This window comes from Dicentrarchus labrax, unplaced genomic scaffold, assembly GCF_905237075.1.
Source record: "Dicentrarchus labrax unplaced genomic scaffold, dlabrax2021, whole genome shotgun sequence".
In the NCBI taxonomy this organism is placed as follows: domain Eukaryota; kingdom Metazoa; phylum Chordata; class Actinopteri; family Moronidae; genus Dicentrarchus; species Dicentrarchus labrax.
Window position 1 is genome coordinate 24,034,602 of NW_026136710.1, and position 18,266 is coordinate 24,052,867.

The 18,266-nt window shown below is 42.2% G+C and overlaps 1 protein-coding gene and 2 long non-coding RNA genes across 4 annotated transcripts in view; 1 reads left to right on the plus strand and 2 right to left on the minus strand.

The window, feature by feature from the left end:
* Nucleotides 1-9,627, minus strand: part of slc12a2 (solute carrier family 12 member 2) — a 70,842-nt gene extending 61,215 nt beyond the window's left edge. The window contains exon 1 of one of the 2 annotated variants that reach the window (XM_051412262.1): nucleotides 8,610-9,627. In XM_051412262.1, coding sequence (XP_051268222.1) covers nucleotides 8,610-9,191 — 582 coding nt within the window. In that variant the 5' untranslated portion in view covers nucleotides 9,192-9,627. The remainder of the gene's footprint in view (nucleotides 1-8,609) is intronic. The other variant, XM_051412261.1, reaches the window with a different exon arrangement.
* LOC127370398 (uncharacterized) overlaps nucleotides 1-18,012 on the minus strand; it is a 143,636-nt gene extending 125,624 nt beyond the window's left edge. Inside the window, exon 1 of the long non-coding RNA XR_007886229.1 lies at nucleotides 17,625-18,012. This is a non-coding gene — a long non-coding RNA (uncharacterized LOC127370398). The remainder of the gene's footprint in view (nucleotides 1-17,624) is intronic.
* On the plus strand, nucleotides 9,670-13,944 carry LOC127370394 (uncharacterized). Its single transcript, XR_007886225.1, has 2 exons — nucleotides 9,670-9,768; nucleotides 10,450-13,944. It is a non-coding gene; the product is annotated as an uncharacterized LOC127370394 (long non-coding RNA).
* Nucleotides 18,013-18,266: the final 254 nt, after the last annotated feature.

Sequence of the window (18,266 nt, forward strand, 5' to 3'; positions counted from 1 at the left end):
CAAAGCATTCATGCTCTGCCGATCCCGAATGAATAAATCTGCCCTGTCACCTACAGCACCCTGCCGTTGCGGCTGATCGAGGGCTCAATAACACCAGGAAAGCTCTTCTACATTCCTGCCTGTCCCTGCTGGTGACGTCCCATCCTACCAAATTCACCCAATTTCCTCCTGGTGGAGCTCACTGTCCCCGCCTTATCAACAGTTCACAAAAATATTCTAGAGTGTTCGGCAGTAATCAGGGAAATGCAGCAGCACTCAGTGTCTTTAACCGCCGTAAGAGTACACACTGAATGACTCATTGATCGTTGTAAAAAAGTCCATAGGCAACAGTCAATTGGTACAGTGGAATTTCCATTCCGCATTTCGATCCGGGCATAAGAGGGGAAAACTCTTCAATGGTAAACATGATACAGCGGAAACACCACCGTCACCATGACCTTCAAACCACCACAAACCGCCTGAATTCCAAGTCCAAAAGCTACTTAATAGATATTGAGCCCACAGTGCCACCGTGAATGTGAGCCGACCGCAGCAGATAATTAAATCCTGTCGTCCATCAGTTGATTGTGCATATCTGCTAGAAGCACTAATTTTGTTGTGATGAAACCGACTTGACCCTTGGTTCTGTACTACATGCTTGCTATTAAGACCTAATACATTTTGAGTAGGGAACACAATAGGAGCCCTCTTTCAGCTGCGCAACCTTGAGAAAAAATGAGACCAGCTTTTCATCACAAACTACTTGATAGCTGGATATGGGAGAGGCTCATCAGCAGCTTCAGAGATTGCTTTTCACCATTTCTCATTTACTATACAACTGACCGGACAAAGGCAATCCGCTTGGGTTGAGGGACCTTGACATCTCAAGATCAAACCTGTTATAGGAAGCAAGCTTATAGGCATGTGACGAAATGAAATGTCACAATTATCCTGGCCAAAACGATTGCGATCCACAATATTATCGCAATAATCATCAAAAATGTACTGGAATCATTTTACCTTACATTTAGTTAAGAAACTTTTTTTGCACTACAGATAGGAATTTCCTCTCACTGTTCTTTCGTTTGGAATCCATACTTCCATAAATCCGGTTTATTTTTGTTAGGGATACAATGGGCAAGGCGAGCCTTCAGCTATGGTGACAGGATTAAGATTTTGGAAAAATGCAGACTACAAATTGTGAAAATTCAAAAATAAAATCAGGAAATCAAGCCTGTACGTTCGTGAGCTAGACAGCTTCTTCAAGTCACTCATGCGAGGATATTCTCGATAATGCACAGTCACCACGATATAGTATATATAGTGTTTGTCACGATACGTGATAAGATTATATATCGTCCCATCTCTATAATCTTACTGGATTATATCTTCCACTGAGTAACCCAGAAATATTTTCAGTTCTAGATAAGAATAAACAGGCACAGGACAGGAACAGCTTACACAGTGGTGCTGGCTGTGTTTTACTACTCCTAATAAGCACAACATGCATAATCCATTGGGTGTTGCATCACATCCTGTGTATTGATAGGCTAAAAGGTCATACCATTTCCAGTATGGCTCGGGGCAGTAAATGTATGGCACCACTTAGACCTATTAGAGACCAACCATTATGGAGTTTTTGAGGCTGATAATCATGTAGATATTTAAGCCTGTTTCCTACATACACGTTTTAGCAAGGGTGCATTGAATTTGGTTATTTGTTTTACAAAAATATGGAGTAAGGCAAGATAGTTTATAGCTAAGCAATACATCTTCTTCAGTGTTTCCTCTATGTTTGATGTTCGGACAGGCCTGCCCCCGCTGCTAAAAAAAATCCTAGAGGAAACACTGTTCTTACACATGGCCTTGTAGCTTATTTTTGGTTCAGAACAGTATATTACCATGGCTTAGTTTTTTTCTCTGAGTAGTATCTCACCCAGGAATGTTAACATGGCATTCCACATGATGGCCTTCCCTTGAACAGAAGGATATTTCAGCTCACTAATCTGATAAACTGAAAGCCACGTCAGTGAAATCACTATGTACTTGTTTAACAATATTCTGCTTATGATTTATATAGTTCATCAGTTCTAACTATGGTTGGACCCTGGACAGCGGGCCAGTCATCGCTTTACTAAATCACCTCAACATCCTGACGCTTACCGCTGGATGGAAACCAGTGCTCATGACATGTTGACAAAAGGCGACCGTCTTGTACTTTTTATCACTTCCTTTGTTATGTTTAAAGACATTTCTTTGGTTGTCTCCATACAGATTTAAAGAGATTAAACCTAACCCTGTTCCTGACAAATGAAGATCACGTGATGCGATTGAAAGCCCCAGAACAGCTGCTATAGGGACATTGTTGTGATCATTTCTCAACTGCATGTTTATTGTCGAATCATATCAATGTTGTCAAATCGGATTGATTGATTAGTAAGGAGCAAAACGGTTTATATAAGAACAGCCAGTGTTTGTGCTGCTGATTGTGTTGTATTATTTATATGTCTACTGTCTGTTATTTGTGCCACTGAAGGCATGAAGCCAGCTTCTTTGGGTCTTTGTTTATTGCATCAGTGCTGCCGGCAATGGAATCTGAGCCAAGTAGACTTAACCAATCATGTGACCTCTGGCAAAGTACAGTGATCTTAGATTGGAGCAAACTGTGCCATTAACAAAGTCCAGTAGAGCACTGTTTTTTTTTAATTATTATTATTATTTAAGATATTTGCTACAAGTCATTTATAATTGCATCAGTTTCCAAACATGGTGTTTCAATTTGCTAATATGCATTTCCATCTAGAGAGTCATTTGTTTTCACTATTGGTCCACACTGGAGACATGAGCCTTTCCTCAGTTAGGTAATCCATCTTAGTGAACATCAAACCTGCTTGTTCTATTATATGGTAATGTGGTACCGAATGTTCCAATCAATGTGCTCTTACATTAAAGTTGCAGAGGGTAACTTTTATAAAACTAACTATATACTAATAAATAGTTTCTGAAACTTTCACTTTATCCTGACAGTAGTACATGAGACAGATAATATGTCTATCTATAAATAAATGTATTCAAAAAGTTGTAAATCTCCCGTGGTTACATCTGGCAGTTCTGGCAGCAGAGCTCTGCGCTCTTGTAGTTATTTATTTTATTTATGAACCCAGTGATGGCAAGAAGATGTGCCAAAAGGAAGCTACCTTACACCAGCACAGGACTTTTGCAACAAACTTAATTTTGCAACAGGGTACAAAGATGACAAATAAACATGCAAAATCGCCAGAAGCTGCAAAGAGAAATAAGACTTTGAAGTAGTAACTAAGTATTTTACTTTGAGCACGAGCTCTAATGGTCAACCAAAAAAATACACAAAGATAAACAGACCTCCTTTAAAAGGAATACTCATTTAGAGAAATGTGCTTGGTCGCAGTCTTGATGGAGGTTAGATAAGATCTTTGATATCAGTTTCATCTCTGTACACACTTGCCTAGCTCAGCATGCAAAACCAGATCTTCACTAAAAAGGGGAAAAAAATAAACCTTAGTTAACGTTAGGAGTGGGTAAAAATATTGATTCATCAATGCATTGCAATATATTTTTTCCCAATTCAGTATCGATTCATTAAATCCTCTGAATTGATTCAAGCCCCTGGCCAGTGGGGGCACGGTGAGCAACACCTTTGTGTGATTTGCGTTGTACGGACGGAGGCCACACTCGACCACACGACAACAACATGGCAACCGAAGCAGGTAGCAGCAGTGTTAACCAGCGCCTTCAACTTTAAAAGCAGACGTTTGGAGTCATTTTATATTCCAGTGTAAACACAGGAAAAAGACCAAAGTAAGGTAGTGTGCAAGCTGTGCCAGGCAGTACTAAAATACTGCAATGACACAACAAATTTGCGCAACCACTTAAGCTGACACCATGCAGATGCTCTGCAGCAACCCACGGCTAAACCTGTGGATTCAAAACAGACCCAACTCAACAGATGCTTCCTTTGCAAACTGCCGCCAAACTCTGCCTGCACACAGAAGACAACAGAGTCTGTGGCCGTCTTCATATGTAAGGACCTACGACCATTAGAGGTGTTGAAATTTATCAAATAATCGATGCATCATGATGCAGATATGGACGATGCTGCATCGATGCAGTGGCCGACCATAATCGATTATAACGCAATGATGTCGCTCGTTAATTTTCTGGCCGCGGCATAAACATTCAAATGAAAAATAACATTCTCAGTAGCCTAACCCGTTTCATCTAGACCAGTACTTCTCAAATAGTGGGGCGCGACAGGCAGGGGGGACTGACGGAGGAGGAGAGATGGAGAAGCAGCAGGAAATACGACGAAGCCAACATAGCCTTTAAGTTTACCGTGAATACGGTCGGAAATGAGGAAAGACCTGTGTGTGTTTTATGTTTAAAAACTCTGGCAGCGGACAGCATGAAACCAAACAAATGAAGACGGCACTTGGAGACCTTACACCCCAGTTATGTCAATAAGCCACTGGACTTTTTTCACCGGATACTCGATGCGTATCGCCAACAGGCCGGTCATTTAGTGAGCGCGGCATCAGTAAATAAAAACGCACTGTTAGCCTCGGACAAACACCGCCACATCGCAAGGTGCAAAAAACCATCACACAATAGCAGAGGAGCTAATACTCCGGCAGCATTGGACATGGTCACAGTCATAGGTGAGAAAAGTGCTGAGACACTGAATACTGTCCCTCTGTCCAATGACACGATCGGGAGACGTACGTGTGTGTGTGTGTGTGTGTGTGTGTGTGTGTGTGTGTGTGTGTGTGTGTGTGTGTGTGTGTGTGTGTGTGTGTGTGCGCTGTCTGCTGTGTTCAGACTGTTAAATAAAAAAGATTGTTTATATCTTACTACTTGTATTTTTGGATGAAAACAACCATATGAAGTAATATAGAAAACTGTATTATATTGAACTATACAGTATCTTAATGTATTCAGTCAAGTCAAATATCTTATATGGCTTTAATAGAAAAATTGTTTTGAAGCATCGTGATGCATCGAAGAATCATATCGCTGACATGATAATCGTAATCAAATCGAATGGGGAGATCAGTGACAACACCTCTAACGACCATACAGTGTCGTGGAAAACTGGGGTTTTAAGAAGATGGTATCAACACTTGAACCACGATACGCCATACTAACACGCAAACACATGGCGGAGATCGCCACCCTGGAGCTGTACACAGGTAACGACAGCGGTTTTGTAGTCGTTGAAGTCGGCACTGAATCGCTATCGAAGCATTTAAATCAATATCGAATCAAAATCAAATCGTGACCTAAAGAATCAAAATCGAATCGTGAGGTTCTTAACAATACCCAGCCCTGGTTAACGTTGTTAGAACGTACATATTAATAATTCCAAATCCTACTGTCCGAGTTAATCGTCTGCTATGTTAAGTTAAAGCTCCTGATTTATGTGCCCAGCAAACACTGTAGACCTTTCGAATGACTGACAATTGTCAATACAATTTTGTGTGAAAGGTCCAAGGCAGGTAGAAGTTTATGTTGTTAAAGAAGTGGCTCTAAAGCAGTGGATCATTTTTTTGAGCATCAACACCCCCTGGAAATGACTTGTTTCACTATCATAATTTGAACCATTCAGCCCGATAACATTTGGAAAGTCTAGGCTAAATTATTTAAACCCTTAATTCAAGCTAGCAGAGGGCTAAACAGACAGTTAGCGGCTTGGAGAAGCCTCTGGTGGACTAGTTCTACAGGCCTCACGGTGCAGAAGCTTCCAACGCTGAATCCAGTTCTTCCTTTAAAAAAAAATCTGGGATGCTTTTACCAAGCTCGACTAGCCTCCATACTTTCTGTCCACATGAGGCGCTGTGTCGCTTAACAGTTTCAGACAGCCCATTTGCCACTTCAAAACAACCTGTGGCCCTACTTCAACTGTGCAAGAGCATGTCAGAAAATCTGAACATCAGTCCTCGCATATGGAGCCAAACAAAGCAGAAATTCTGTCTGGCACTACTTGTGCAGCTCAAAACTCATGTCAGAAACTGGATTAACAGAGAAAAAGAAAAAAAAATGTAGAGCCGAAGTTTTTCCTTGCCACTGACGCAAAGTGCCTGCTCATGGTAGGAACTGTTGGGTCACTGTAAATATTATCAGAAGTACAGGCTGGACCTGCTCAAAAACAATGGATTAGCAGATGTTTTTTTAAATATCTGTATCAGCCTCAAACATCCACTGGCTCTCTTAAAACATCTGAAACAAAGATCGGTGTTCTTTTATGGCTTCATTCCTAGACACTTAACAGTACACAGTCAAGCAGCTACAGTGCCCCACTGATTCATGCCGTTACCAAGATTTGGTATCAGTTATGATAATCATCTGCTTAAGCTGCATCAAAGAACTGTATTTCTAATTAAGAGAAAGCACTTGGGGCTATAAAGTTTTGAAAAAAAAGGGACAGTCATTTTATGCACTGCATTTCATGAATGTCTTCTATTCATAGCATAGATGTTTACAGTACACAGAGTGAGTAACCAGTGAAAATTCATCAGGGCTATGGTGTATTAGCCAGGCTACTGTTGCCAACAGTTCTGAATTTTATCTAAATGTAACCTTGACAATTAAAGGCTAGTTGGGGTCAGATAAACACCAGGCCAGTTCTCTGTGCTCCAGTAGAAGTGACTCTTTAGAAATCAGAGCTCAGGTCACCTATGGTAACTTCAATGAAAATCATCTCCAACAGCCGTCGTCAGTCACATGCAGCTGTGATCCAAGTGTCCTTCCAGCCAAACGCAGCAGCTGATTTCACTGAAAATAACATCCACAGAGGAGAAACTAATCAGTCAAGCCGGCTGCTGTTGAGTTGAACTGGAGGGACAGTGAGAGGGGACTGTAGCTCATCGACTGCAAACTGAGCTCACACTGACCAGCTGACTTATGAGATGAAAAAAATAATGTGTATACACATGATTTTGCAATATAAGCAAGATTTTTATTTATTCACTGTACTACCAAAGACACATTTGTCCACATACTTTTTCAAAATTATTACTTCTCTTTTAGTGTCTTGGTAGAAGACAAGCCATGAAGCAGCCACTTAGGCTATATAGCCAAAAGTCTGGGGGCATCCAGGACTATATTTGCACCTGTTTTGGCCTAGCCTTCCTAGTTCCACTAAAGTGAAAACTTCAGACCCCCTCCAGACATGTATTACCACATATACAAATAGTCAGCTTGAAACCTGTATAATGTGTTTTTTCTACAAAAACAAAAACTTAACTTTTCGCATTAAAACCCTTAGAAATACTGGCTTTTGGGATGTCATATTTCCACTATCTTTCAGCAGAAGAATGTCAAAACATCCTTCTAGTGTCAAACTCTGCACATACACACAACAGTGTTCTTAAAACAACACTTTGGGGATGACCCCTCCCCATTTCAACATGACAATGTTTGACACACAAAGCCAACTGCATAAAGACATGGTTTGGCCTGCACCAAGCCCTGACCTCCACCCCACAGAACACCTTTGGGATGAACTGGAATGCTGACAATGGCACTGGCAACTAACTAATTACTTTCTATTTAATGGTTTTCAATTGTTTAGTCTACCAATTGTCAGAAAATAAAGGAAACGCCCAACATAACTCTGTTGTGTGTCTTATGTCTTCAAGTTGCTATTTTTGCCCAATAGGGCTGAAGCTAACAGTTTTTTTTATTAACGAGTTGATCATCAACAGATTAGTTGTTGGGTTCTGAAAATGGTAAAAAATGTTGACCAGAGCCCACGCTAACGTCCTTAAATGTCTTGTTTTGTCCACAACCCAAAGATATTCAGTCTTCTGTCATAGAGGACGAAAGAAAGCAGAACATATTAACTGAAATCTGAAATCAGAGAATTTAGACATTTGTACACAAAAAATTGCCCAATCAATTATCAAAAACTGTTGGTGATTCATTGAATAGAATCAATTAATCAACTAATTGTTGCAGCTCTACTTCTAACAAGACTGTAGGCTGTTACAGCAGCACATTAATGTCTATCAGATGTCACACATGGGATTAATGCTCAGGCACCCACATACTTCTGGCCTGCCACACAGTACTGATAAATGAGGGTGAGTAATTACAAGCATTTCAAGAGAGGGAAAAGCAGCTTATAGCCAAAAACGGCTTTCAGTCAGTGTGGCATTGACTTGAGAATCACCTGATTACAACTATCTGAAACAGCTGTTCCCATAATAACTTTATTGTGCATAATGTCAATAAAATAACCATAAAGACATCAGCTGTGCACCTGTAACCACACTCAGGTCAATCTGATAAAACACCAACCCCACTCTGTGGCATTAGGCCTCTATGTGTCAGTGCTACCAGAAAACAAAGCAGTCGTGCAGGCTTGCTGCGACCTAGAAGGCGAGGAAAAGCACATGTTGTTTCTGTCTGCACATGTGCACACACTGACAGTATGTATGCACGACACATGACCTGGAATGCAGTGATAGGGTCTGTAGTATTTAACGATGAACTGAGGATGTGAGCTGTGGTAGTCATGGTGTGCAACACTTACAGGCTGATTTCTACCTTGATTCTATGAGCGGCAGCCACACCGCAGAGTCCTGTGTTCTTACCTTGTCCAGCTCGTCGTGCAGCTCCGACAGGGTGGGTCTGATGAGCTTCTCCCCCAGCGGGGCCGCCGTCTGCCGGTAGAAATCGATGTTGGGCACGGCATCGATGGTGTTGTGGCCAAAAGTCCTCAGGTAATAGGTGTTGGTGTGGGTGTCATAGTGATAGTGATGCTGGCCCCCTGTGGATGAATGCAAGCTGGTCTCGCTCATCACCGTGTCCCCGTTCTGTAGCCCATCTGCCGGCCCCTCCGGAGAGGCCGCGCTACCCGCTCCGCTCGGATCCGCGAAGTTCACCACCCGAAACCGGCCTTTGGCTTCTTCCCCGCCGGCCCCTGGATCGGAACCCGGGCCATCTGAGGGAGCGGTGGGAGTCGCCTTGTCGCTGGATGGGACGGTGGTGGAGGCGTCGGAGCTCGGTGACTTATCTTCTGTGGCTCCCGCTGCCTCAGCCACAAGGTCCACCTGGAACCGGCTCTGGCTGGGCGTCGGACCGGGCGGTTTCAGCCCCGCATCAGGGGCTAGAAAATCATTTTCTGCCGCGGCGCTCTCCGCCGGGGCGGAAGGCGTTGGGGATGGCGCTGACATGGCACAAAAAAACACAAATGAACGTGGAACCGTGTGGGGAAAAGCCACGCTATGGCCCGCAGAACTCACTGGAGGAAGTGCAGAAGCCCGGAAGGTGCGCGGTGACAAATCCAAAACTAGCTGTGCGGAGGACCACGCTGCTCTGTCGGGGTCAGAAAAGGCGCTGGCAGCCCGACGTGCTGAGAGCGGTAGTGGTGAAGGATAGCTCGTTAGCTGTCTCGGAACATGAGGCTACAGGCTGGAAACTTTCAGCCACGCTCCTCCTTCTTCTTCTTCCGCCGCAGTAAATCTAAATCCAAAAGTCCTCCGGTTACTCTCCCGCTCCCGGCCACCGGACTTAATCCCGTCCACCTCTGGTCTGTCCGTTGTTCTAAGCAGGATGCTGTTTTCGACCTTGCCGCAGTTCCTCCTAGACACCCAGAGCTTCCCTCGCTGCTATTATACACACTGCAGTCGGCATCAGTGAAGGCTGGGCTCCCGCTGATCGAGGGGGGCCTCGCGAGATGTCATCGTTCGTGTCACATTTTTTAAGTTGGAGTTGGGAAATGTCGCGAGAGCTCATCACAATACCCAAACAGTAGGCGTTACGTTTTTTAGGCTGGGAGGAAAAGATGGGACGAGGACGGGCGGGGGTGAAACTGCACCAACAGGCCTACCAATACTCTTTGTGTGTGTGTGTGTGTGTGTGTGTGTGTGTGTGTGTGTGTGTGTGTGTGTGTGTGTGTGTGTGTGTGTGTGTGTGTGTGTGTGTGTGTGTGTGTGTGTGTGTGTTTGTTGCTGTCTGTCTGTCGGGAAGCTTCCTGTATGGCTTCCTATGATAGGCTGTGACAACCGTTAGGGTGTTTGCTGCCATACTGTGGGGTCTAATAGTTAATACCACGGTGTTCTTCGCCAATAGAGTTTTCTTTATGGATGGGTTAAACCTGCAGTAGGTAACTTTTATAAAAATAACGTTTTTCTCATATTTACACAATTTTTCACAGTTTCCTCACTGAAGTACATGAGACAGATAATCTGTGAAAATATCAGATTCCTCTGGCTCCTCCTAGTGCTCCTAATGACATTTGCAAGAATCCACCAGGCCTGACCAAAAACCACCAGTTACCTGAAGTATGAAATTAGTATTTGAACATGCTACTACAACCGGCCCCTTTCCACATGACGTCACTGTGGGAACAAATAATGTTATTTAATGTGTAAACAACTCTTAAGCTGGTTTGTTTGTATACTGACAAGCATCTTTTCTCTTGCTAAACAGACACTGTTTTCATCAACGGAAAGGAGTAGGGGCCAAAGGTGCTGCCAGCCAATCAGGTAAGGGACTCATGAATAATGACATTTACAACCCACAAACAGCCGGGCCATTAGAGGTGGGTGTGGACACGTGGAAACAACATTGGCTGAAACTGAATCACCTTTGTGTGAAAGTGTCACAAATGTGTTTCAGAGTCATTTTCTGTAAATGTCCAAATATACTGCATTGGCTATTAGTTAGTGATATTTCTTGATAAAGTGAAAGTTGTGGGATTGTTTGTGGCACAGAAACATTTTAGATTCAATGTCTGGTGAGCCTGATTATCCACAGGCAATGGGCACATTTTTGAGTTATGTTACATGTTAGTGAGGGAGGAGGATTCAAAAGCAAACAAATGCACACATTTGCTTATCACGTTCGGGGAAATAAACTTAATTTCCTACAACTTACCCTAACCATAACCACTGACCTAAAAATCTTTATTTTTTCCGAATTGGGTTCCATTTCGGGTAAGCCCTATTGTCCCTATTTGGTCTTTAGTCTGAAATATGTTCCCAAAGGTAGCCTAAAACAGATTATTTACTTGAATTTTTTTGAATAAGTGTGCAGCAGAGATGATATATTTTTGTAGTCCAACCCAGAACTTACCATCGCTCTAGTTCCTTTAACAAGAACCCGTTGGATTTTGGACTGTTGCCCAAAATAAGCTCTGTGGTGAACAAAAGTTTATGATACTTAAGGCATTACTTTAGATATTTAAGATACTACTCAAAAATGAAAACCCCTTTATGACTTTTTGAAGTGTAATTGCGATCACCAGAAGTGAAAAGCTAATTTTAGGCTAGAAACGTACTGCACCACTGTTGCATGAATTCATCGGCACTAATCTCAGGAGCGTTTCCAGACTTTATTGGGTGGGGTGGCTCTCAAATAGAGCAGGTCTAGACCGAACTCCTTATAGCATTATTTACAGAGACCCAACAGTACCACCATGAGCAAGCACTTGGCGACGGGGGCAAGGAAAAACTGCCTGTTAAAAGGCAGAAACCTAGGACAGACCCTTCGGCTCCAGGTGTGTGGTCGTCTGCCTCGACCGGTTGGGATGAGAGAGAGAGAGAGAGAGAGAGAGAGAACAGACAGACAGACAGACAGACAGACAGACAGACGCACAGCAACAACAGTAGCAACAACTACACTAATAGTAGTGACTGATGATGATGAACATGAAGAAGATGATGGCGACGACAACAACGATGGGGGACAATGACTAGTGATTACAGTAATAATAGTAACCGTAGTAATAAAAATAATAACAATAATATCAGTTATATTGGAATGGCATTCAAGCAGGACCATGGCAGGAGAACCTGAGAACCTGTGAGACGAGAAAGCACAAGAACTCCGGGGAAGAAGTGAAGTTAGTAACATGCATTAATGGGACATGAATGACTGCAGAAAGAGAGAGAGAGGAAGGAGAGGAGCTCAGTGCATCATGGAAAATCCCCCGATAGTCTAGGCCTATAGCAGCATAACTAGGGGATGGTTCACGACTCACCTGAGCCAGCCCTAACTATAAGCTTTATCAAAGAGGAATGTCTTAAGCCTGTCTGCCTCCCGAACCAAAACTGGAAGCTGGTTCCACAGGAGAGGAGCTTGGTAACTGAAGGCTCTGGCTCCTGTTCTACTTTTAGAGAATATAGGAACCACAAGTAGCCCTGCATTCAGAGAATGCAGTGTTCTAGAGGGGTAATAGGGTGCTATGAGCTCTTTAAGATATGAAGGGGCCTGACCATGAAGAGCTTTTTAGGTGAGGAGGACGATTTTAAATTCTGTTCTAAATTTTACAGGGAGCCAGTGCAGGAAGCTAGTACAGGAGAGATGTGATTTATTTTCCTAGTTCCTGTCAGTACTCGTGCTGCAGTGTTCTGAATTAATTGGAGTGTTTTAATGGACTTATTGGGGCAACCTGATAATAAGGAATTGCAGTAATCCTGCCTAGAAGTAACAAATGCATGGATTAGTTTTTCTGCATCCGTCTGTGACAGGATGTGTCTAATTTTTGTAATATTACGTAAATGAAAAAAGGCAGTCCTAGAGTTTAACATCAGAAAATTGCAGCTCATCCAGGATTTTATGTCCTTAAGACATGTTTGTAATTTAGATAATTGATTAATTCCATTGTGCTTGATCGATAGATATAACTGTGTATCATCTGCATAGCAATGAAAGTTAATGGAGTGATTCCTAATAATGTTGCCTAAGGGAAGCATATACTGTATAAAGTGAATAGTATTGGACCAAGTACAGAACCTTGTGGAACTCCATGACTAACTGTAGTAATTATGGAAGATTCATCGCTAACATGTACAAACTGAGAACGATCTGATAAGTATAACCTAAACCAGCTTAGTGCGGTTCCTTTAATGCCAATTTGATGCTGAAGTCTCTGTAAAAGAATATCATGGTCAATGGTGTCAAATGCAGCACTAAGATCTAATAATACAAGTACATATTGTCGGAAGCAATCAAAAGGTCATTATTAAAGGGGAACTTGGCAACTATTTCAACTTAATAAACCCATTTAGAAATCATTTGGATGGTTAAATGGCCTGTTCCGGTGAAAATGGTGACTTTCCCCACTCCCCAGGCGGAAAACCAACCTTGCAACTTTGGGACTACCATTCCGTTAAGTTGGAAATAGGAAGTATCGTGAGAAGCGAGAACGAGTGAGAAACACAAACTGCTTTGCGGCAATTCCACATAAACGCACACGCCCCCCTCAATACCGGTTAGCCACGCCAGCTATAAGAATAAGCGACGATGAATGTATTACCCACCTCGGTAGACATTGCCCCACACGAAAAAGTTGCCCGGCAACAAATGCACATCAGCAGCGGTAGAAAGGGGGAGGAGGGTGCCGCAAGTGAGTTTTTTTACGACAGTGTTTTGAAATATACGTCCCAGAGCTGTAGGGGGAGCTCGTTGATTGATGAACTCTAAATCCTGACTGAAAATCCTCAAATAAGCTATTGTTATGTAGAAAGTCACAAAACTGTTTGGCGACTACTTTCTCCAGAATCTTAGAGAGGAAGGGGAGGTTAGAAATCGGTAGTTGCCTATGCCCCTGGGGCAAGGTGGTCTTTTTAGGAGGGGTTTAATTACAATTTTGGACCCCAGTATGCTAAACAAAAAATAATATATTTATACCACATGCAAAAAACTGCATGGGATTGGCAAAAAGTGTGTGTGTCTGCAAAGGGGAGACTCGTGGGTACCTGTAGAATCCATTTTCATTAATTTATCTTGAAGTCAGAGGTCAAAGTGTGCCTTTTTTTGCCTAACTTTGGAGGATTATTTAGCATCCTCCCCGACATGCTAGCATACCAGTTAAGATACCTGTATCTTCAATAGCTTTAACAGGGAGCCTGCTACAGACTCTGAAAGAGTCTGTGTGGAATAGGAAAGGACAATGGGGTGGCACATGGATGGGCAATGGAGTGGCACAGGGGTGGCCACCTGAGGATATAAGTATCCTGGATACAGGTACTGGCATCTTGTGCTGGGGAAGCCATTCAGTCCCGCCCATACATCCAGCCAACTAAATTGCGAGCTGTCAGCTCAGCTGTCAATCATGAAGTGAAACCCCCTTTTTATGTTGTCAAATAACTAATTAAAACCAAAGTGATCAGAAAAAGGAATGCTTGAACATACAGCATTGTGATAAGATCTACCTAAATACACAAAAAAAGACTTTGTTTGTTTTTTCACTTTCAGCGGGCTGTCATGTTGTCCTTTATATATGTCGATGGTCTGCATGGTTGCCATATTGCAAGGCTGATTTTCATGAAATGTGGCTTGTTAAACGTGTGAGAAATTGAACCTGATGCTGGTTCCTTGCTGGAACTGATTCAGTTACTAGGCGGTTGGGTCTAGTCAGCTCTAAACCAAAACATCAACCTTCTGAATAGCCACATCTTCCACTGGGAACTTCCACTTCCAATCAGACAACAGACAAGTGTAAATTAATTTCTCCCCAAAATTCACATTTCCATATCTATTGTATTATAAAAACAATTAAATAACCAAGACTATTTTAGACTTCAGTAACATCATTTTGGTTTTTGTTTTTTTGAGCAGACTTAAATAAAAAGAAACAGACAGAGAGATTTATTACAGGGCAACGTTTGACTTTATGTGGACCTTGTAAAAGCTGTAAAGTTTGAGTTTGCAAGAGCAGGAGTATAAACACAATGAGGCTGTAAAGGCGGACTACTGAGTGGGTAAGTCTCTGTGTTTTAATGTCACTGACAACATCTGTGGTATAATTTAGCCACTTTCTATATCTATTGTATTATAAAAACAATTAAATAAACAAGACTATTTTAGACTTCAGTAACATCATTTCATCATCATCATTTTTGTTTTTGTTTTTTTGAGTAGACTTTGAAATAAAATGAAACAGACTGGGGGTGCCCGGTTAGCTCAGTTCGTAGAGCTGGCAACCCATGTACTGAAGTCCTTGCTGCAGCAGCCCAGGCTTCGAATCCGACCTGCAACCCTTTGCTGCGTGTCATCCCCTCTGTCTCTGCCCCTATTTCCTGTTTGTCTTCAGCTGTCACTATCCAATAAAGGCAAAAAAGAGAGAAACAGACTGAGATTTATTACAGGGCAACCTTTGACTTTATGTGGACCTTGAAAGATCCAAACCTTTAGGATCTGGTCTTAAGCGGGTCAGCTTTACTTCCTAGTAAACTTAAACCTAAGGTACATATGGCTGTTAAATTTTAAATGATTCTGTTTTGGATCTCTCCGTAGAAAAACGCAGAACTTTTCAAACTAATTTTATTATTATTATTATTATTATTTATTTATTTATTTAGTTTAGTTTTTTAGTTTTTTAATATTGTTAAATGTGTTAAAATGCAACGGTTCATTTGCTGGGTGAATTTTGTATGTTCATACATCCCAACGCCACACATGTCTGACCTCCCAAATATAGTGACCATGCAGAGAAATCGAGAATGCGCTCTGCCTTGGTTACTCAGCTGCAGTTATGTCTACCTTAAGTGTTTGTAAATCCCGTATTCCAGACCATTTCAGGACAATTTGATTAGATTGTTCATGTTCTCCACTGGGAAGTTATACTTTCCTCCCCTCTGTGGCTCAGAGGCAGAGCGGGTCATTCCTTAATCGGAAGGTTGTGGGTTCGATCCCCGGCTCCTGGTGCCTCCTGTCAAAGTATCCTTGAGCAAGATACTGAACCTCATATTGCTCCCGATGCTGTGCATCGGTGTATGAATGTTAGTTTCTGTTCGATGGACTTTGCCATCACTGTGTGAAAAGACTGAGTGGTCGGAAGACTATACAAGTACAGGTCCATTTACCATTTACCATATAAATCTGTGTAAAGTATGATCCGGTAGACTTGGATACAGAGTAGTGCTCCTGACTTTACTGCAGTTTTATGCACAGTTTGCTGTATTTTTTTTGCACAATACATTATATGTTGTGTATAGTGTAGACTTGTGTATTGTGAGTTGTACTTTAATCAATGTTTTAATGTTTTGTGAGGTTTATTGTTATAATCGTCTTTATGGTGAAACCGAAGACAATAAAGTTTTTTATTATTATTATTATTATTTATTTGTATATTATCAGTTAACCCCATCGTAGTAGATTGTAATTATAGCTGATAGTAGCTAGACAGTACACTGACAGCCCCCTCCCTCGTATATTTTAGAGATTACTGGGGGCAGATAGAACAACCATAATCAGGTGTTAGCCGATCACACAGAGACGCAAACAAAAATGCATTGCCTGCACAAACATTGTTTTACTATGGTGTGTGCCTGGCATGTGCTCTTGTCTTGTGCAGCGTATTCTGTTTTTCTAGCAGTTTTTAGATAGATGTAAGTTCAACCTTTTCAGTCGCATTCTTGGAACCACACTGTAGATTGGTCACAGCTCTATTTTCCATATTTCCACATAATAATAAATTCAACAGAGGGTGGCACAGAGGTGAGCCATCCGTTTCTGTGACCAGGTTCATGACACCCAGTAACTCATCAGTTAAACAGAATCCCTGTATTCCCAGCCCTGATCTTTTCCTAGAGAGTCCGCCTAATTATTAACCCAATTATTGTTGACCCTTAGAAATCACAGCAGAAGTTTCCTCAATCGCTGCTTTGATCTTTAACCCCTATAATCACAATGGAATCCTCTCGCTAGAAAAGACATTTCCCAATCGGAGCAGCATCTGTGTCTTCTCCTTTAAGGAATGTAGTGACTCAGCAAGGTTCTCATCCGACAGCTTTGTCCGTTGGTTTTGAGTCCCTGTTAATGTTAAGCATCCCATCCTCATTAGTCCTAGTTGTTGTTTGAGCATTTGTCTCCATTTTTTTCCCTTCCTTGGACCACTTTTGATAGGTACTGACCCTTGCAGACCGGGAACACCCCACAAGAGCTGCAGTTTTGGAGATGCTCTGACCCAGTCGTCTAGCTATCACAATGTGGCCCTTGTCAAAGTCGCTCAAATCCTCACGCTGCCCATTTTTCCTGCTTCTAACACATCAACCTTGAGGACAAATTGTTCACTTGCTGCCCAATATATCCCACCCACTGACAGGAGCCATGATAACCAGATAATCAATGTTATTCACTTTATCTGGTCATAATGTTATGGTTGATCGGTGTAAATAAATAAATATACACACTATATATTAAATAAAAATAAAATAGAAAAATACAGGATGTAATAGTAATAGAAAAAAATATTACTTCAATTCAATTTTATTTGTATAGCGCCAATTCATAACAGAACACTTTTCAAATAGAGCAGGTTTAGACCGAACTCCTCATAATATTATTTACAGAGACACAAAGAGAGACAGAGAGTGACAGAAGGAGAGAGAGAACAGAGGTAACGACAGAGAGACAGAGACAAAGGTGCACAGCAACAACAGTAGCAACAACTACACTAATAGCAGTGACTGATGATGATGAACATGAAGTAGATGACGACGATGACAACAACAACGATGGGGGACAATGAGCAGTGATTATATTAATAATAGTATCTGTAGTAATAATAATAATAATAATAATAATAATATCAGTGATATTAGCAATGGCAGTCAAGCAGGACCATGGCAGGAGGCCCCACCAGGATCCATGAGAACCTGCGAGACGAGAAAGCACAAGAACTCTGGGGAAGAAGTGAAGTTAGTAACATGCATTAATGGAACATGAATGAGTGCAGAAAGAGAGGGAGAGGATGAGAGGAGCTCAGTGCATCATGGGAAATCCCCCAGCAGTCCAGGCCTATAGCAGCATAACTAAGGGATGGTTCAGGACTCACCTGAGCCAACCCTAACTATAAGCTTTATCAAAGAGGAACGTCTTAAGCCTACTCATCAACGTCTTAAGCCTACTCATCATCCGATGCTGGCTCTCCCTCCCTCCTCATCCTCCTGGGCCTTTCTGCTGTATTTGATACTGTCGACCATGGCATTCTTTTAAACCGGCTCCACCTCACCACTGAACTCAATGACACTGCCCTCAGTTGGTTCAAATCACACCTCACAACCCGGACAGAATACTTCTCCGTGGGACACTCCAAATCAAATCCACACAGTCACTTGCGGTGTCCCCCAGGGGTCAGTCCTTGGCCCCATCCTCTTCATCCTCTACCTCACCCCCATGGCCAAATCATCAGCCGTCACAAAATTTCCTTCCACTGCTATGCCGATGACACACAGCTCTATGTAAATGTCACAGCTGCAACCCCACCCTCGCATTCGTCCCCATCTAAACTCACCACC